Below are 22,423 nucleotides of genomic sequence, written 5' to 3'. Positions count from 1 at the left end.
GCTTATCATTACCAACATTTTGCGATGCGAAATTTGTCAATATCTTAATCCTGCTTAAAATTATTGATGTGTTTTTATCCAAAAGCTCATGATTTCAATTTTGATTTACTCAAACACAAAAAATAACATAGTTTTTAAAATCACATATTATATAGAGTGAAATTTGTTCTTTCAAATTCAGCCAACAAACTTTTTTTTTATTTGCCCCAGAAAGAATGACAAACAAATGAAAAGAGCGTGTTTTTTGACAAGAAATATCAATAACTTTGAGTGAAGTTGAGATATTGACAAGTTCTGCATCGCAAAATATTTGTATTACTAAGCTTTAAGTCTCTCGAAGACAGTTTGTATGTAGAATTTGGAATTTAAAAGTTAGAGCTAAAAACAATTTTGTTTCATGGTGACCCTAATGTAACATAGAAAAAATACGCTATATCGGTTATTTCAAGAGATAAAATAAAACTGTGTTCTACAAAGGTGTCTCAAATAGCTGGGATTACAACATTGTTGAACTATGTTTACTTCTATCTGTAAAGATAAGAAAGTTATATTTTTTATTTCATCGACAATTTTGGTCACCCTATTTTTGGTAACATAAAAATAAGCGCTCTATCATATGTAACAACTTTGTCTAAGACAGTTTTTGTCTAGAGAATAACTGTCGAGCTCTAAATGTTAATTTCCACTTAAATGCACCTCCTGGACCATTGTGCAATGGTTTTCGATGGTAAGGGTAAGGTAGTAAGATACGCCTAGTTCTGTTTTAATTCATTCCATATGTTGCTTTTATAGTTGTTTCAATAGCGAAACAAAATAATTAAAATGTGTTAGAAAAATTTTACAGTCAAAAAAATCTGTAGCTATCTGTACTTAAAAACAAAAATCTGTAATCTGTACCTTTGATAATACAAATTTGTACTTGTGGCAACATTGGTTCAGAGTGTAATTTGGTATTGCAATCTCAACTGAGTACCAATAGTATACTACAGAATTGCTACTTTGAGAAGTTGAAATTACTTCATCGTTATGGATGCTGAATTTATTTAACAGTAAGAGCACAGAAGCAATGTTATACTCTTTTGTAAGTTTTTGAATATATATCTCAATTGTATATGAAAAATTCATCAGCACAGGAAAGTTCCTGTTCTACTGTTGAGCAGTTTACCTTGAATCGACCTTAGTTTCGATTAATGATTGCTAGAATTCTTAGGGTTATGTGTGTTAATTTCCGGTAAATCTAATAACATATTGATACAGGATTCCAGCATTCTCTCATCCATCCGATTATGTTCTATACGTTTGTTTCTCATAGCTCTCCCGTTTTTCTCTTCTCCCCGTTCATTGCGTCTGCCCGATGATGCTTGTGTGTTTGGACTGACCAACATTGCAATCAATCAATCAATCAATCAATCAACCATCAACCACCATCTTCAATGTTTGCTACCTATACCACGAACATCACTCCAATATTATCTGTTTTTCGTGGAATGTTTGCGATTGTTCATCACTTTCCTCGACATCACGTTACACCAATAATATTCATCATATACCTACTCTTATCACGCCAAATGTATTCCATTTCTGTTTTTTTTCACTTCTGTAATGTTCTGTTCATATTCATGTACCAAATTGGAACAATGTTTTGTGTCTTTTTCATGCATGCAATTCCTTCTTACACTGTATCTCTCTGCGGATTCGGATTCGGAACTGTGTTCGGACCTCCTGAATGACATTTTACGATTCTTATCTTTTTGCTTCGGTTTCCTTTTGTCTCACCCTGTTCCAACCATTATGTGCTGCATTGTGTTTACACGTTTCGTTGTTTTCTCGTAATCGCACTGTTTTGGCAAACATTTGCGTGACACACTCACATATGTACACCAGTGTTCAAAAATGGCCCGACTACTGTTCAAAACCCAGCGATCGTTGTCCGTTCCGACGCCGAAGGGACGCCAGGGCAAGTCCGCCGGAACAAGCGATCGACAGAAGGTATCATCCACTTTTCTCTATGTCCTTTTCGTTGCCCGTGTTTTTTCGGCTCTATCTTCTCTATTGCTTTCAATTCACCAATCAATTTTGCTCTGAACCACGCCGCTGAGTTTGCGCTGATTTGTTTATTCAGTGGCACACACACATATGTAAACCGCTTACTTACAACCACCCACTTCAGTCTTGACACGTGTGCAATATTTGCTTTCTCGTAGTTGTATATACATTAATATGTGTAACTGTATTTGTACATGTGTTTTCGATTCAGCATAATATATAAACAGATCTCGTACTTCAAGCTACATCTTAGTAGAATCTTAGCACACAGCGGACAGTCTGCGGTCACACTTGTGTAGACGAAGAGTCCCAGTCGGTCATGCCTTAGTAACCCACGATCATCTTTCCCAAACAGGAGCGTGGATCGCGTTCGTCGGTTTCGAACGAATCGAATGTTTTACTCGATCCGGAAGTGCTACCGGACTCATCCACCCAAGCGTTGGTCCTAACGGTGCTGGCAACACTGGTGAAGTACACTACGGATGAGGCGGAAACGCGTGTCCTCTATCAGTATCTTGCCGAGGGATCGGTTGTTTTCCCGAAGGTTTTTCCAGTGATGTAAGTATGCGGTCGTGCAAAGGTTCTAGACATTTCAGTTTATTGTTTTCATCCCCGAAGACACTCCCTGCTGGACCAGAAGGTGAACAACGTGCTCTCGGTATCCAACGACCAGATTGTGCTTGCCTCGGTACAGAGCATCATTCAGAATATGCTGGCCAGCGAGGATGCCTCCCAGCAACCGTTGCATTTTCTTCAGAGCTGCGGCTTCGGGGGTTTGTGGCGATTCGCCGGACCTTTCACTAAGGTAAGATTCGATATAGTGCACTTCACTAGTTACTAATTTTGACCCCTTTTCACAGTACAATTTAATGGTCGAATCATCGGAACTGTTCGTCAACTGTCTGGAGGCGATGGTCGAGACGTGTCTCCCGGGGGACGAGAATACCCCGATGCCCCAATCGCCGATGGTCTACAATCTCAGCTCGAGCCTGAGCAGCCTCACACTTGGCTCACCGACGGAAAAAGGTTCTTCCTCAAACTAAACCTTGCATCACCGTTGTGTGTGTATGCCACTGTTTGTTGTCGGATTCCAGGTTCATTTTCTCTATTGTTCCTATTTTTGAATGACTGATTCGTTAGTTTTATGTTGATCATTTTCGTCATTGAAGTCATTGCGTTTCACAACTTCAACCGTCCATTGGCATTGCTCTAGAGCAGCTTCACTCAATCTTTTCTCTCAGAGGGGTCACAAACACGTTTTAGCCATGGAGTCGCGGGCCGTAAAAAATAAATAAAAAGGGTGGTGTCCAAGACTCGACCGCATTGCTAAAGTAGGACTTATGAAATCAAAACCTGCAGGGAACAAACATTATACAAATTTAAGAATGAAACACTTTAGTACAAACATTTTGTTGCATTGACGAGGGCCTATGAATGAATGCTTTGCAGGCAAGAAAAGGCCAATTTGAGCAGATTTTGCCGGAGCCGCCATGGAACAGCATGGGGGTCACTCTACGATGACAACCGTGTCACTTTGATTCGTGATCTGTGCGACAACTTCAAAATGACAATTTTGAATACAGAGGAAGCAAGTAGGATAGCCAGCCCTCCTGCAAGGGCAAGCATGCTCGACATATCTCTCTGCTTTTCTTCGTTATCCCTGGATCGCACTTGGAAGGTAATCCAAGATCCCCACGGTAGTGATCACTTATCAATAACTCTATCGATCGCCAATGAATCAAAATCTCGTGAACCAGTCGATGTTACGTATGACCTCACGAAAAATATTAACTGGAGAAAGTTTGCGGGAATAATATCTGAAGCAACCGTTTCGATGCTTGAACTTCCTCCCCATCGAAGAGTATAACTTTATATCAGGTTTGATTTACGATATCGCACTTCAAACTCAAAATAAACATGCGGTGGGAGTGCTCAAATGTATACCTTGAAAAATCACCCGCTTTCAAAAAATTCAGGAAAACTGGATTAGTGGAATGGTTTTTGATGTACCAATCTTTAGAAATCAAACCAAAAGATTCAAGTTTGCAAGAAAGGTTTGCCCCGAATAAGTCCCTGCACGAAACGTCGTACGCGACGTACTGCCTCAAAAAGATTATAAGAATTTTTCGATGGTAGAGTTCTCAATTGCCCTCCTTTCTTGTAACAATTCAGCTCCGGGGTCGGACAAAATTAAAGCGTTTGCTGAACTTGTTATAGAAGTTTCTGGAACTGATTATTATCCCGATTATTATGACTTGAGGCAAGTGAGAGTGATTGCCATACGGAAACCGAAAACAAGCCGGCTTGCGATCACAATTCGTATAGGCCTTTGCAATGTTATCATGTATTCGTAAATTGTCGGAGAAAATAATTCTACTTCGTTTGGACAAGTGGGTCGAAGCGAACAATTTGCTGTTAAACATACAGTTTGGTTTCCGCAGAGGTAAAGGATTGTCTGGCGCTGTTATCTTCTGAAATACAAATTGCATTTGTTCGAAAAGAACAATGGCTTTTGTTTTCTTGGCATCAAAGGGGCATTTGATTTAGTTTTATCTCAGAGAAGCTTCATAATCGTGGACTTACACAAATTATGAATAATTTCCTGTACAATCTATTGTGAGAAAAGCACATGATTTTCTCTCATAACGGCTCGAAATCTTCTCGTTACAGGTTTATGGGCCTACCGCAAGGCTCCTGCCTAAGTCTCCTCTTGTATAGTTCTTACGTCAATGATATGGATGACTAACTAGAAACTGCACGCTGAGACAACTTGCAGACGATGGAGTTATTTCAATCACGGGTACTAATTCCGTCTTTCTGCGAAATTCGTTGCAAGATACTTTTAACAACCTGTTCACGTGGGCTCTCATGCTGGGTATCGAATTCTCTACGGAGAAAACCGAAATGGTCGTTTTTTCTAGGAAGCACGATCTCGCCCAATTCCAGCTTTATCTATCCAGTAAAACGATTATGCACTCTATGTTTTCCAAATGTACTGTTGATTGCTCGCTGTTTAGGGCGACATTGGAACTTACTGAATATCCAAGTAGCTTTACAGCATCTCTCAGCAAAATTATATTTCCGCTTAGAAAGGCAACAGAAAATCCGAACCGGGTGCGTGGTGGGGTGGCGGCGTCGACTGCAACCGCTGTGGAATAAATTTTCACCTTCAGCTTTTCACCCGAAAACCGCAGCTCTCACCGCTGGAGAATAACTTCTTCACATCCGACTTGAAATGCGCTGCACTTTGAGTTCACCCTTCACCCGGAAACAATGCTCGAATTCACGAAAATGAATTGATCGAACGGGAAAAGTCGCCAATAAGTCTTTCACAATTTATCGGTCATCCTGCTAACGACCAGGTGGTATCGAGGTTTTTCAAATGGCCTCTCTCAAGGCCGTGTGTTTAGTTTAGTTTTCCGAATTTGACTTTTTGAAGGTTAGATGCGAATGAACTGAGAAAGTCTGAGAGTCTGAGAAAGACTCTATTATTCAAAACATCACCATCATTACACCGATAACTCCTAATATGCTCCTAAAATCACAGAAGCTCTCTTACAATGCATAAAATTTTTCAAAATAATTCTATAAGGGAAAGTTTTGGTGGTCCTAAAAATGTTCGATGGGTTCGTGAGGTTTCGTACAAGCGGTTAAAGATGGGTGATTCATGAATCATTCTTGTTCTCGTGGGAATAACACACGATATTTGTGTTCTTATTGCCAATGCACGTAGTGCACTCAGTATTCATCGCGAATATTCTTCTGACGCTATAGTGCGGCCCATATATATTCCACCGCCACTGTTATCTATTTGATAACGCATAAAATCAACAATTCGTACGTGTGACTCATTCAAACTTATTTCACCATAACTGTATGAGAACCGACCTTCTTCTATTTGATATTTCTCTTCTGTGTCACTTCTGCCCTTCAATGAAAGCTCTGCACTATGTTTACTTCGCGCATATTCTGAGAATGTGTTTAACACGAAAGTAAAACAGAAACTGTGGTTGACAAGGGCGAGCATAATATACATAGTGCTTTCATGGCCATTCGAAGATATGCATTAACCATTAATCAATCTTGACTTCGGAGGACTCTCAAGCATATTTATGGGTATTTTGTGGTTTCCCCAATATCTACAGATTCTTGTGTTTCAAAGCAGTTTTTGACCCATTCCAGCGAGATGTGACAACGTTTTGACTTACTAAAACAGTTCTATTTTCTCGTCTTCAAGTATAAATCAGACGATTTCCAAAAAAATAAACGTTGTCAAAGCAAAATTGAGAAAATTTTCTACGAGTATCATCAGTTGGAGAATATATTATAGTTGAACTCGCTTGTTGCCAATCCAATACTTTTGTAACGTGACAACACCTGTTTTTTGTGGTTTCCGACAAGGCAATCTAGCTATAAAATATTCTTCAACTAGTAGGAAACATTATAAGTATAGATTCTTGTAGCGAATTTTCCTAATTTTACTACAACATCGTTTGATTTTGTGTGGTTGACTCATGAAAACGCGAGAAAAGTGAGTCAAAATGTTGGCACGTCACACTGGAATGGATCGTGTACTTTTCGTGACGTGACAACAACTTCTTGAGACAGTTCGTACTCCTTAATTTGTGGACCGATCTAATATAATTATTTTAAATAATATAATTAAAATATTTTAAATATTAATTATGTAAATCTTTTTCTTCTTCTATACATATAAAAATCATGTGTCACGGTGTTTGTGGTCGAACTCCTCCGAAACGGCTCGACCGATTTTGATGAATTTATCCACAAAAAACTTGGTAGGCATGGTAATAGGTCGTAAACAATATATGATACCACTAGGATACCTACTAGTGCCCCTGTGGCCGAGTGGTTAGCGTCACACCTAGCATGTCGGGGGTTCGGGTTCGATTCCCGTTCTGGTCGGGGGAGTTTTTCGTCAAAGAAATTTCCTCCGACTTACACTGTGGTTACGCGTATTCTAGAGCTTGCCACTCAGAATGCATTCAAGGCGTGTTATTTGGCATAGGAATCTCAACTCCAAGTACTCCCAGTTTAACACTCATCCACTGTTTTTAATCGCGATTGTAGTATTTTTATATAAATAATATTCAAACAATTTAACCGTCGTTCGTTTTTCGAACAGAACGAATTTATTTACGTTGTTAAATGACAGATGGCGCTACGTTCGTTTCATGGAACTTTCATTCAGACATGTGCAGGCAACCTCAATTCGCTTAAAGCCAGGTGCATCACCGGTCACCTAAAAACCTTTTTGAATGAGCACAACGAATTATTAAAATTCTTCGGATTATAACATGACAATCACGCTATTGCCATAAATCCTCATAAAATACAAGCTGTAGAGCCCGTGTGTACATTCGCATTACTTGCGTCATTTTTATCAGTCCATAGTTGAAATTTCTATGCCAAGCAATACGCCTTGAATGTATTCTGAGTGACAAACTCTAGAATATGTGTGACTATAGAGGAAGTGAGAAGGGTTTCACAGGTACTTCATTCATTATAAATATTATTTCTCATTTTCAATTAATATTAAGTTGGGAAAAAAGTCATCTATTATTTTCTCGGTAACTGGTTTTAGTGATCAATATCATGTGTAATATCATAATATCATACAATTTCAAGTTTAGGCTCGTTGTAAAGGTGACATTTCACACTAAAAAAACACACTGAAGCTAGCGATTGACCAGAAACGTCCAGAATTGGCCAACAGAAGAGGTGTTGTGTTACATCAGAATAACGCAAGGCCACACAATTCCGAGAACTTGATTGGAATGTTTCAATAGATCTACTATATAGTCCGGACCTGGTATCAAGCGATTACCATCTTTTTCTCGCATTGCAAAATTTCTAGAGTGATAAGAAATTGGAATCAAGCGAAGATTTGAAAAATCTAATACTAGAGTTTTTCGCCAATAAGAACCAAGACCTCTATGATAGAGATATTTTTCAGCAACCTTTAGAATGACAAATTTTACAACAAAACGGTGCATATTTGACCCAAATCGAACAATCCGAAGCATATTAAAAATAGTGTTGAATTTCACTCAAAAACAATGGATTACTTTTTCTCCAACCTAATATTTATGAACATCCGGTTGGAGGAGCCGGAACAAACAAGAGAGTGCGCTTTTTCATGTTTATGGCAATTATGGTTCGACATGGTCTCCTGAACAATTCATGTTCGATATGTACGCGAATGTAAAGAGCGAACGACTGCGATTCCTACGATACAATTAACGAAAGCGGTGTGAAAAAGCATACATTCACTAGTGAGATGCTATCATGAGCAAAGCCGACACAGCCTTTGTTATTGCCAAGCCAAAACGCAATGCATTTCCATGACATTATAGCGCGTGTGTTCAAACAAAAATTTAAGTCCGGTCGGATTTGGTCTCACATATTGCTGGATATATTCGATAGAATAGTAGAAGCGAGGATCACCTCATACACTCATTTTATGTTGACAAAATACGCACTGAAAAAATCGATAGTGTAGTTTCCTCAGAAGTTCCAGATCTGTTTACTGATCAACTATTCATCATTCTGAAATCCGTTTCAAGTCAGAATTACCCGAACGGATCGCGATTTTACGTTCCGTAATCCGTTCGACTTAAGTCCAATCGAGTTGTGCAAATGTGAGAATTTTGCAACGCAATTCAACATAGATAACATTGTACTTCGTGTTCGATTTCTGTGAAGCTAAAATGGTAATGGATTTTCGGGTAGAATAAATACGCTTTAAAATAAAAAAGACGGGTGGGTAATGTCGGGGACATAACCGGAGTGACGTAGGACTATATAAAGGGGACAGCTTTTGCTAAATATATTGTGTTATTTTCTTCTCTTACGTGAATACCCACCTATCTAACTGAAAAACGGATTAGTTTACTGTTTACTCTTCATGAACATATTGGGGGGTCTGAAAAGAACCTTTGGTGTTGTGTTTTTGTGTTTTTTTTACAAACTTTCTCAATTTTTTATCACTATTATTGGATGTTCAACGCCGGGCATCTTTTGGCGTATACACATATCGTAAAATCAAAATGATGGCTATGATAAGGAATGTATAATGGTCCTCAGCTCATTCTGTAACATATATTTCACTATTGAGCACATTACCGTACCTTAAACTGTGGAATTGTAAGATTTGTAGTCTCCTCAAACAAAGTAAATAAAAATGAAAAAGAACTGAGGTTTTGGAGACGAACTTTACGATCTGTCGAGAAATAGATGAGCTATAAGCGTTCTGAAAAACCAACAGTAAATACAGGGACGGATGACCTTCGGAATAAAGTCCTTTAAAATAAGAACAGAGCAGCAGGAAATACATAGCTCATCGTATTGTTCCTTAGTTATTTCTCTATGCAATGCAGATGTAACGTCAGTCAATTTTCAACATCAGTTATCAACCAAAGAAAGCAGATCTTGCTACCGAGAAAATTCGTTAATGCCATCCTGCATACAATGTGTTGTAATTTGAAACCACTTTCAATTCGGGAACCATGCATGGGTTTGGGAAAACTGAATGATCAATTTAAGAGACCCCAACCTCCAATAAGTTCAAAAACAAGCATAAACAAAATAAATATATAGTTCATATTATATGTCATATTATGTCACTTTAGAATGCATTGGTATTGTGAATAACTTTTAATAACTCTTCTTTAAAAAGTTTAATGGCCCTGAAAAGCGCCGTGCTTTACGGTGGCTGGTTTTGCCACCAAAGCAGTCTTTATAAACAAACTTTTTCTTTCTTCTACTTGCTGCCGTTTTGCGATTACGTTTGCTACTCGCTGAAACTAGTTGTTGCCACCGAACCGAATGTGCTCTGTTCTGTAGGCGGGTTTTCTCATTGTCGTGAGCAGCTTTGCAAGCCAACTCGAGCACTCCGGCGGCCGAAACTCTATAACCGCTGTTAGGTATACTGGGGCTCCGGCACCAATCCGTTCGGCCTAGTTACCCTTGCGAAGCAATCAGTGAATGCGACCAACAGGGAACTGCAGACCTGCACGGTTCGAGTGGGACTTTGCCTTTCCCTTAACTTGTCCTCATTTGTCACGTCCACACGTCCACGATGCTGCTTGTGTTGCTTTGTTGATGTGATGCGATGCGATGTGAAACGATGCCAAACAACTGATTTACTGATTTACGGTTTGAAAGAGAATGATATATTTTCCAGCGGGTCCGCGCATTTTGTACTTTAGTGGTACGCGCTCACAGCATAGAGACAAATCGGCAGACTCAGCCAAAGGGGCGAGTCCAACAAGACGAACGAATGAGCGTTAAAAGGTAGCGATGGCAAAAAAATACACTCATTACGATTTTTTCGCTCGTGGGATTCACATGCACGCTAAAAAGGGTCCTTTTCAGGATCACAAAATTATCCTTAATCTAAAGAGTTTATTGTTTTGTTATCGCTCGATATCCCCATCTTGTTCGGCTAAACCTTCCTGTTCAGCGATTGCGTTTGCCACTCGCCACAGCTTTCACAGTTGGAAAATTTCTTCCCATCCAACTTGTGACATGTTGTACAGTAAATAACATTTGATGCGACGTGCCGAAGCATCACTCAGTGTCAGATTGGAGGCGATTTTAACCTGCAATTGAACATTTGCGATGACAGGGATTGGGATATTGTTTTAGAAAGCATTGAACTGTATTTCGTAAACTCTTTTTTGGAAGGTTTGATGGCCCTGAAAAGCGCCGTGTTTTATGGAATGGTTTCAATTTAGAAAACTTAGTATTCGTGGTTTTGAAAAAACCATTTCGAACGCCCTCGATGCCGCCTTGTTCTGGATTTGCCACCAAAGCAGTTTGTATAAAGAACAAACTTTTTTCTTCTGCTACTTGCTGCCGTTTCGTGATTGCGTTTGCCACTCGCCACTCGCTGCAACTGCTGTTGTTGTCTTGATGTCCACCGAACCGAATGTGGTCTGTTCTGAATGCGGGTTTTCTTATCGTCGCGATCCTCCTTTGCTCCTTTGCCATGTCCAGACATGGCTGCTTGTGTTAGTTTGTTGATGTGATGTGATGCGAAACGATGTGGTGTACGGTTTGGATGAGAATGATCGTTACGGCAGCGGAGCGGGGATTTTTAAGCTGACTGGCTGGCTCGAGAATTACGCATGTGTGAGACTGTGGCCAATGTTTCATTCAGTTTTTTTCTTTTTCCTTTCCAATCGTGCTTCATTGTATTTCGCTGCTGCTCTGGTTGCCCGTTTTGATCGGTACGATTTGAGGAGCACAAAATGGACCAATCAAAAATAGGCACATAGTGCATTTCGACAATGCTTGATATTTCACAATTATTCAATTATTCATCTCAAGAAAAATGAAATGTTATTCGTTATGATAGATGCGTAGATGTATTTCCTATCAATTGATGCAAAAACCTTTGCGATCTATTGAGAAATGCTCGAGTTAAAAGCGTTCCAAATCTTGCATTTTTTCCTCCTTGTTCAGTGCCTAGATTTTCATTTCACCCCCTATATCTTCCGGTTAGACGTAGTCCTACGTCAAAAATAAAAATAAAAATTAGTTCTACCGTATCAAATATGTGTTCTATATAAAAAAAAATAACACATTCTCTGCAAGTGGGAAATTTCTTGAACGAAAGATGTGTCTTATGATAATTTTATATTATGGATACAGTTTTAGTGAAAATGTAATGAAATTTATAAAAAAAAGTTAAGTTGGGGTTAGGACTACGTCTTCTAACTATTCAAATGACATTGATTAATAATTTTCATTCAAATTTAAACAATTCAAAATTGTTTTCGGCAGTAAATAGAGGGTAAATTCCTCCACGAATACGCATGAATTATTTTGACGTTTGTTTTGCGATAAGGCAAGGTGGCCACATATGCATAGAACGATTGAACTTGATTGAAGTCTATTTCGATCGAATCGTGACTTTCGTTCAAATTGTTTTATTCGTTTTTTTCATCGATCACATTCGATTCATTCTTTAGATCGTTGAAACATTCAAACATACTTACAATTCATAAGTTATGTTTTATTTAACACCCAAAATATTCACTACAAATAATTCGTATGGCAGAACTACGTTTGCCGGTTCAGCTAGTTTCAAATAAAACTACGCCTATTTCAAAGGTTGGTTAAATTTGTTTCGAAGAATTCATAATGTAATAGATAACGTTATAAATTTTCTCCTTAAACTTGATCTTTAATTCGGTTCTAAATAACATAAATTCATGGAATGGGTTTTTTGAGCTAAGGAAAAACAAAATTTTGCCAAAAAGTAATGAAAGTCACACATACGCCTTTTATCTTACGGGAGTGATTGTCATACCATTTCGTTCAGAATGCAAAAAGTTATGAAAATCGACGCGGTGCCTTCACCGAACAAAACTGTGCGATATATATCCTCCATTATTTCTTTGTATCGAGCAAAAGAGTTGTGTCTGACAACAGCATTGAAAAAGACTGCTGTCTGCTAGATGGGCCGACATTGTGGCTTGAATAACGATGATCAAGGTTTGAACTATAGAGGATTCAAAATTTCTCAGTTCATTCGCCTCTAGCCTTGAAAAAGGCCAATTTGCAAAACTAAACTCTCGACCTTGAAATCTTAAGGCTATTTGGGAAATCTCGTTGCCGCTAGCTGGATGAATCGTGAATGCTGTGGAATCGCGAACAGTTTTTTGTTGCTCAATAAATTGAGAACGGGTGAAGCTTGAATTGCATTATTTTCTCTGTCCATATTTTCCGTAGAACGAACGCTGAATTTGCTATTTCTATTCGAGAGCCTTCGGAAATGTCGTGATTAGAACGATCTCATGTCATTAACATCTCGTCATCCTCATGCGATTAAACTTCATGAAGTTCAAACTATTTTAAAGTCAGTCTAAAAGTTTAAAATGGAAATGAGCACCATGATGAAAAAATGCGGGTCTAATATTCGGCGCTAAGGAGCAAAGATATCACTTTTCACGGAAATTTTAGAAGCAATATATCGGTTTGGCATGTAATGGCTGTATATGTGTATCCAAACATGCGAACTATGGCTGTATTCATTAAGTTACAAATACAAAGTGCCATTCATCAACGACTCTTGTTTGTTAGTTAGTTGTATATTCTAATATTTCGAACCTATAATAGTTAATCATTTTCTTCCTAATTGTACTGGCTAGTTTTAGCATCTTTTACGAGTTTTTTTTTTCTTTTGGTATACTATACTATCACTTCGCATCTGCACCAGTTCTTTACAGCATGAATGCAACTCCAAACAGTCTTATTGGTTCATATTTTGAAAGTTGTTATCTGTAAATTATTATGTTATGCTGTTCCAAAATACACCGTTCAAGGCACCAAAAACACAAACACACACAATTTGCATTATCGAACTAAGTTTGTTTTTGATAACAACACCCTCCAAAACAAGCAATGAATGTCTAGCATACCCCAATTAACACGTAGTCTTCTCACCAGAATCCCTGGATCACGATGGCTTTAGCGGTAGTGTTAGTTCACTGCGCAGAGCTTCCTGCAGCAAAGCACGTAGTACAAAGCATCGATTCGTTGATAGCCCAACCCATAACATTTAGAGCGTCAGCACGGTAGCATGCGAGCACGCAGAAACCTTATAGACTATGGTATATACACACTCATATATCAACTGTGTTGTTAATCATGGAATGGAGAAAAACAAAAACGAACAGAAGAGATAGGATTGGAAAGGATATGTTATCACATCAAAAATCAAACAATGAATAAAACAAAAAAGAAATGCACTCACATACTAAAAAATAAGTGATAAGAAAACAAGAATAGAAACCAGTGTGTGCATGTGCATTTATACTAATCAAGTGAAATATTTTACAATCATATAAATTCGTTGGCTCACGCTGATTGGAGAGATGTGCAATGATTTCCTGGAACATTTTTGTGCACTGCAGAGCCAGCTTTCTGGAGTCTCAGTATCAATTCCAGATGGATCATATTAACGAAAACTTGAAACAACGATAGTGCTATCTTGCAATTGGATCTAACATTTGGCTTAACTCCCACGATTCTGCGAGTTCATTGTGTGTCTTTTCGCCATTATTGTTCCATGAAGCTAGCCGTGTTCTGTGTATTGATTTCCGCCCTGGAAAAACAGCTTTTGAATCGAGTTTCACCAAGATGAAACTGAAATGCTTCAACATTTGAATCTCAGCAACATCTTACCTATTGGTTACTTTGCCTTCTCCGACATTGGTGATCTATTATAGTACAAACTCAAGTACTCATTCGTTAAAATGCAAAATATAGCACATATATTAAACTCATCATTGTTACGAGTTCAAAACTCCTCCCACCTGTGCCAATCTTCTCGCTGCAGATAGTTTAAGCCATGAGACAGGATATTTTTATACTAAGAGAAAAATAATCAACATTTTTTCGTCGAATTATCTTAGTGGCAGATATGAAACTTGTTGTATAATCTATTTTTTTTTTAATAATGAAAAAATCAATATTATACCATGTATTACAACACTTCGCATATGTGTATTTTGGTAGATTCAGTCTCTCATTTGGAGAAAAAAACACAAATCTAATTCATACTGCTCCTGAGGCGCAGTGAATAAATGTATTGAAAAAAAAAGATAGATACATAATATTATATTAAATGGATATTTTTATGTCACTATATCTTGCTGTTGGCACAATAATTTCATCCGAACATGTCCCATAATGCCTGTAATGCCTCGTTTACCCAATTTCAGACAGTAAAAATCGACGACTGGTGCTTGAATCAAAACATCAAATTCGAGGTGCGTCCTACCAGTAGAGGCTACGCTTTGAAGAAGGTGACTTATTTCTTGGATGTATTATAGGAACGTAAAGACGTTTATTCTTCATCCCATTTATGTATTTAAAGCTCATTAGCATTTTAGCTGTAACAGAGCCGAATTTTAATCGTGTACATGTCACATGGTTATCATATCTATAATTAAGCACATCACACAGTTGTCATTCGCCAGTATTCCTTCTATACCATTACATATGGTACATTTACACAGTAGCCGTTTAGGCGTAAGAGTATTCTTTCTGTTCTTCCATTATCCAGTTGGACGGACCACCGGACAGCGGAGACAGTTGATTGATCATTGTTGAGTTATTTATAGAACAGCAGCCCGATGTGTCTTGCAGAGCAGAGCAGTTATATGGATGAATCGATCTTATTTCGACCGTGGATTGATCTCCATCGCTGATGATTGTTGCGTAGACGAAGCTATTCTGTAACAACACAAAGATGGTCAATGAGGGCCCTGAGTTTTGAACTCACGATCGATCGCTTACTAAGCGAATGTGCAACCGAACGTGGCTACGGAGACCCCCAACGTAAAGACGTAAAACGGAAACGTTTTTCATATAGGGGATACGAAACGTTGCCCATCGACACACATGAAATGATACCGGCATAGAGATAATCGTCATTATTCCCAATTGATAAACCTAAAGTGAGCTTTGTATCGGTAAGTTTTCACAAGATTAGCGCAAGTATTTAATCAAAAACGCCCGGTGATCAAACGAGCTTTCGGGAATCGCATGGCAGCCCCTGAGGCTGGTAAGGTAAGGTAAGGTAAATGAGGTAAGGTAAGTCTAAATTCTTGTATATTATTAGATTAACAACTTTTTCCCAGTAACCCGTTTTGTAATATGAAAAACCGAACTCTGGACATGTAAGAAATTATGCATGATTTCAAATGCTTACAACTCGACCATTTCGTAAGAGATATTTCATAAAGATATTTGCATCAATTGATTGAAAATAGTTTTACACAGCAGCAATTTAAATAAATGCGTTAACAAACGTTTGCATGACATTATATTCAAAGAAAATAAGAGAAATAAGGAAACGAAGACATAATAATATAAATTTTGGTGTCCCTCTTGTCGACCTAATAGAGGCGAATGTACTGAATAAAATTGAAGCAATTCAACTCATCCTCATCATAAACTTCAGTCTCACTCCAGCTAGCGAGCAGACCTGAGTCTTTCCTAATGCTGAAATCAGCGTTAGAAAAGCAGCAAAATCATCAGAAAGAATCTCTCCACTTGCAACTTCATCATCAGCGTAGTATAGCTGAAGCAAACGAGTTTCAATTTACGGGAGCCGTGAGCCTCCGCTACCGATCCAACAGAACACAACACTATGATGCAATATTGTTCGGTTGAAATATCGTATCACAATATTAGATAATGGTGTTGGTGGAAGGAAATATAATCGCCGAGAACAAGAATAAATCAATCAATCATTGCACCTTAGGGTGCCAATGAAAATGGTCATTTCAAATTTCAAAAAGTTACCCCATAAAAATGTTCACCACCTCAAAAAAAAAAATCTATGCTGCAACCGCAAAGTTGACGTGGAACTACCTTAGCTTAGCAATCATTTGTTTGTATTGATTAAATTTTTGATTAAGTTTGCATTTCTCAAGTGTACGTGCTTCTTGAATCGCGAATTTACTTGATTTGTAGAAATTCAGTGAGCAGAAGATATGAAGGCATATCCTTCAATGCAATCTTGAATAACCGAGCCATAGCGTTGTGTCCGTAACCGCTTTTGTAATCCGTGTTAGGAAAATACTTTTCGGAGTGCAAAAAAAACATGCTGGTGCAGAAGTACTCCCGGCTTGTATGCATCAACAACTTAGAAGTTGTTTAGAAGGTTTAGAAGTCTGTATTAGGTAAACCATTTCAGTCAGAACATAAATACCCCCGACTTCCATGTATTTGCAATGCCAATTTCCCCACGCTCCATGGATTTGAAGTCTGTGTTAGGGAAACACATTTCAGTCGGAACAAAAATGTCCCCAACTTACATATATTTGGAATACCAATTTCCCCACGCTCCTTGGATGTAAAGTCTGTGTTAGGGAAACACATTTCAGTAGGAACAAAAATACCCCCGACTTTCATGTATTTGCAATGCTGATTTCCCTATGGCTGCCATCAATGCACAATGGTCCAGGAGATGCATTTAAGTGGAAATTAGCATTTAGAGCTTGACAGTTATTCTCTAGACGAAAACTGTCTTAGACAAAGTTGTTACATATGATAGAGCGCTCATTTAGATGTTATCAAAAATAGGGTGACCAAAATTGTCGATGAAATAAAAAATCTAACTTTCTTATCTCTAGAGATAGAGGCAAATATAGTTAGACAATGTTGTTGTCCCAGTTATTTGAGACATCTTTGTAGAACAAAATTTTTCTCTATCTCTTAAAATAATCGATATAGTGCCTTATTTCTATGTTACGTTAGGGTTACCATGAAAAAAACTATTCTGTCGCTCTAACTTTTATATTTCAAATTCTACATGCAAACTGTCTTCGAAAGGCTTTTAGAGCATACTAAGACAAATATTTTTTGATGCAGCACTTGTCGATATCTCAACTTCACTCAAAGTTATTGATATTTCTTCCCAAAAAATACGCTCTTTTCAATTGTTTGTCATTCTTCCTGGGGCAAACATAAAAAATGTGTATCGACGGCATTTGAAAGAGCATATTTCACTCTACATAATGTGTGATTTTCAAAACTATGTTATTTTTCGTTTTTGAGTAAATTAAAATTTAAATCATTAGTTTTTGGGTAAAAAAGACGGGTGGGTAATGTCGGGGACATAACAGGAGTGACGTAGGACTATACAAACGGGACAGCTTTTGTTAAATATATATTTTAAATATATTGTTTTATTTTCTTCTTCTACGTGAATACCTACCTATCTACCTGAAAAATGGATTAGTTTACTGTTTACTCTTTATGAATATGTTGATGGTTCTGAAAAGAACCTTTGGTGTTGTGTTTTTGTTATCACTCGATATTCCCATCTTGTTCGGTTAAACCTTCCTGTTTAGCTATTGCGTTTGCCACTCGCCACAGCTTTCACAGTTGGAAAATTTCTTCCCATCCAGCTTGTGACATGTTGTTCAGTAAATTACATTTAATGCGACGTGCCGGAGAAACACTTTGCCACTCACTGAAACTAATTGTTGCCTTGATGAGCGCCGAACCGAAGCTGCTCTGTTCTTGATGCGGGTTTTCTGATTGTCGTGAGCAGCTTTGCAAGCCAACTCGAGCACTCCGTCGACCGAAACTCTATAATCGCTGTTAGTTATACTGGTGCTCCGGCACCAATCCGTTCGGCCTAGTTACCCTTGCGGAGCAATCAGTGAATGCGACCAACAGGGAACTGGAGACCTGCACGGTTCGAGTGAGACTTTGCCTTTCCCTTAACTTGTCCTCCTTTGTTACGTCCACGATGCCGATGCCGTACAACCACACGGGTTTACGGTTTGAAAGAAAATAAGATATTTTTTTGGGGTCTGCGTGTTTTATACTCTAGCGGTACACACTCACAGGATAGAGACAAATCGGCAGACTCAGCCAGAGGGGCGAGTCCAACGAGACGAACGAATGAGCGTTAAAAGGGAGCGATGGCAAAAAAATACATTCATTACGATTTGTTCGCTCGTTGGATTTACATGAAGGCTAAAAAGGGTCCTTTTCAGGATCACAAAATTATCTTCAATCTAAAGAGTTTATTGTTTTGTTATCACTCGATATTCCCATCTTGTTCGGCTAAACCTTCCTGTTTAGCGATTTGTTGCCACTCGCCACAGCTTTCACAGTTGGAAAAATGTCCAACTAAATAAGTCGCATTACATGTCCGTCCAATTAGCTAAATGTCGAACTAATTGTAAATTACTGTACTTTCAATCTGGAAACAATTTAAGAATTGGTGAAAATTGAATAATCAGGAAAGTCCCCAACTATCAATAAGCTCAGAACAACTGCCAAATTCACATACTCATCAGATCCTGGCAAACAAATTATGAAAACATCAATTTGTGTTTTATTATTTTTTTGGATAATGTTTTAGAAAGCATTTAACTGTATTTTCTAAACTCTTTTTTGGAAGGTTTAATGGCCCTGAAAAGCGGCTTGTTTTATGGAATGGTTCCAATTTAGAAAACTTAGTACTCGTGGTTTTGAAAAAAACCATTTCGAACGCCCTCGATGCCGTCTTGTTCTGGATTTGCCACCAAAGCAGATTGTGTAAAGAACAAACTTTTTTCTTCTGCTACCTGCTGCCGTTTTGCGATTGCGTTTGCCACTCGCCACTCGCTGCAACTGCCTGTTGTCTTGATGTCCACCGAACCGAATGTGTTCTGTTCCGAATGCGGGTTTTATTATCGTCGCGAGCAGCTTTGCCAGTTAACTCGATAACATCGGCGGCCGAAACTATATGTCGCCTGCTAGGCGAACCGATGTGGTGTACGGTTTGAATGAGAATGATCGTTACGGAAGGAAGGAAGGTATTGTATTATAGAGACTTTAAACTTTTGCAGTTCATTCGTCTCTAGCCTTGAGAAAGGCCCTTTAAAAACTCTACTCTACTCTACTTCAGCGCTACCAACTCCGCCCTCTTGCCTTGAGAAAGGCACTCGATCCCTCGCCGTCCAGCTCGTCCAGCAACTATGTTGTCCAGTCGGTGTCCACACAAAGAATGATCGTTACGGCAGCGGAGCGGGGATTTTTAAGCTGACTGGCTGGCTCGAGAATTACGCATGTGTGAGGCTGCGACCAATGTTTCGTTTATTTTTTTCTTTTTCCTTCCGAATCGTGCTTCATTCTATTTCGCTGCTGCTCTGGTTGCCCGTTTTGGTCGGTACGATTTGAGGAGCACAAAATGGACCAATCAAAAATGGGCACATAGTGCATTTTGACAATGCTTGATATTTCACAATTATTCAATTATTTATCTCAAGAAAAATGAAATGTTATTCGTTATGATAGATGCGTAGATATATTTCCTATCAATTGATGCAAAAACCTTTGCGATCTATTGAGAAATGCTCGAGTTATAAGCGTTCCAAATCTTGCATTTTTTCCTACTTGTTCAGTGCCTAGATTTCCATTTCACCCCCTATATCTTCCGGTTAGACGTAGTCCTACGTCAAAACCATCAATAACTTTGAGTAGGATTAAGATATTGACAAGTTCTGCATCGCAAAATGTTGGTATCGATAAGCTCTAAAAGTCGTACGAAGACAGTTTGGATGTAGAATTTGAAATATAAAAGTTAAAGAAGAAAAAACACGTTTTTTCATGGTCACCCTAATGCAACTTAGAAAAAAGCGCTAAATCGATTATTTTAAAAGATAGAAAAAAGCTATGTTCTACAAAGTTGTTTAAAATAACTGGGGCTACAACATTGTTAAACTATGTTTATCTCTATCTATAAAGATAAGAAAGTTAAATTTTTAATTTCATCGACAATTTTGGTCACCCTATTTTTGATAACGTAAAAATGAGTGCTCTATCATATGTAACAACTTTGTCTAAGACAGTTTTTGTCTAAACAATAAATATCTTCCACAAATTTGTTTTTAGTGTTTTCTATATGAGTTGCATTAGGGTAACTATGAAAAAAGCCTCTTTTTTTACCCTAACTTTTATATTTAAAATTCTACATCAAATTGGTCTGCGTACTTCTTTTAGAGCTTATCAATACCAATATTTTGCGATGCAGGACATGTCAATATCTTAGTCCTGCTCAATGTTATTGCTGGTTTTTTATCCAAAAACTCATGATTTCAATTTTAATTTACTCAAACACGAAAAATAACATAGTTTCGAAAATTACATATGACATAGAGTGAAATCTGTTCTTTCAAATTCCGTCAACAAACATGTTTTATGTTTGTCCCAGAAGGAATGACAAACAATTGAAAAGAGCTTGTTTTTTGGGAAGAAATATCAATAACTTTGAGTAAAGTTGAGATATTGACAAGTTCTGCATCGAAAAATGTTTGTATTAGTATGCTCTAAAAGTCTTTCGAAGACAGTTTGCATGTAAAATTTGAAATATAAAAGCTAGGGCAAAAAATCAGTTTTTTTTTCATGGTGACCCTAACGTAAATTAGAAAAAAATGCGCTTTTCGGTTATTTGAAGAGATAGAGAAAAACTTTGTTCTACAAAGATCTCTCAAATAATTGGAGCTACAACATTGTCGAACCATGTTTACCTCTATCTATAAAGATTAAAAAGTCAGAATTTTTATTTCATCGACAATTTTGGTCACCCTATTTTTGACAACATAAAAACGAGCATCATTAGTAACAACTTTGTCTAAGACAGTTCTTGTCCGGAGAATAACTGTCGAGCTCTAAATGCTAATTTCCACTTAAATGCATCTCCTGGACCATTGTGCAATGTTAGGGAAACCGTAGATCGGGCCAATCAAAACGAGGCAGTTAGAGCGTTTAGATAACGCCTAACATTTTACAGTTACTAAATTGTTTATCTAATAAAAAATAACATTTTATTAATTGCGATAGAAGCGTAGAAATATTCCCTATCAATTGATGCAAACATCTTTCCGGTCCAGTAAGAAATGTTCGAGCTATAAGCATTCGGAATCTTTCATTGTTTCCTGCATGTTCTGTGTTTAGGCTTTCATTTTACCCCCCCATATACTCCGGTTAGACGTAGTCCCACTTGAACATTAATTTACGGCAGTATTCTAGTCTAGAAATTTGAAAAAAAATAATTTTTTTTCCTTCATATTTCTGTAGTATAGGCATTCAAGAAAATACCCTATAAAGGACTTATCGAAAAGTCTATTATTCACCGAGTTAGAGCCATTTTAGTGACGCGGTATCCAACCTGGTACGGCCATAACAATGAACTTCAAACGCGTTTTTCTCGAAACTAGTTTTTTTTTCAAACTGGCGTACATGATATCTCAAGTTCTACTGAACCAATTCGTGTCGTATTTATATGGATACAATCTGCAGGCATCTCGCTATCGCATGAACCTCTAAAATATGATATTTTTAAAATTTTACTATTTTTAAAAAATCGGGAAACGTAAGAAAAAACGTTTTAAACCGCATTTTGTTTTTCAAACGGCCGCCATTTTGTCAAAAAAGATGTTTTTGACTTGTCCGGGGTTCATGCGATAGCGGCATCTTTATTGGATCAGAATCTGTTCGATTTTTTGTTTCAGATGACCAGGAGGGCTGGAATCGTGTACGCCATAGCACAACTTTTTTTTGAACCCTCTCACTTCGTCAGCCCTTAATTAATCTAGTTATGAATATTTTTTCTCCGTCAATTTTGTTTTATTGTTAAAAGATAGATGAACAAATAATGATATAATGGATACTAAAAATACTCTTTGTTTAATTTTCACGGAACTCGAAAAAACGTCCGAAATGCGTGTCTCTACACTAGAATACCCCCTTAATCTTTTATTCCATTTCCCCTATTTTTGTGAAATTTGTTTTCATGAACGAATGCTTTCTTTCAATTGTACCAAGACGCCTCAAC

General features: G+C 37.9%; 1 protein-coding gene across 6 annotated transcripts in view; it reads left to right on the top strand.

Moving 5' to 3' along the window:
- The window catches only part of LOC129780448 (neurofibromin), a 67,081-nt gene extending 52,376 nt beyond the window's left edge, over positions 1-14,705 (top strand). For 3 of the 6 annotated variants that reach the window (XM_055788735.1, XM_055788737.1, XM_055788734.1), the window contains 5 exons: positions 1,885-1,989; positions 2,402-2,604; positions 2,665-2,851; positions 2,907-3,072; positions 13,525-14,705. In XM_055788735.1, the coding sequence (XP_055644710.1) occupies positions 1,885-1,989; positions 2,402-2,604; positions 2,665-2,851; positions 2,907-3,072; positions 13,525-13,640 (777 nt within the window). In that variant the 3' untranslated portion in view covers positions 13,641-14,705. Of the gene's footprint in view, positions 1-1,884; positions 1,990-2,401; positions 2,605-2,664; positions 2,852-2,906; positions 3,141-13,524 lie in introns of all 6 variants that reach the window. The other 3 variants (XM_055788738.1, XM_055788736.1, XR_008743923.1) reach the window with 2 other exon arrangements.
- The last annotated feature ends 7,718 nt before the right edge of the window (positions 14,706-22,423 follow it).

Source organism: Toxorhynchites rutilus, chromosome 3 (genome assembly GCF_029784135.1).
Source record: "Toxorhynchites rutilus septentrionalis strain SRP chromosome 3, ASM2978413v1, whole genome shotgun sequence".
Classification (NCBI taxonomy): Eukaryota; Metazoa; Arthropoda; class Insecta; order Diptera; family Culicidae; genus Toxorhynchites; species Toxorhynchites rutilus.
Note: the sequence above shows the minus strand (reverse complement) of the source record. Positions and strands in the feature narration are given on the sequence as shown.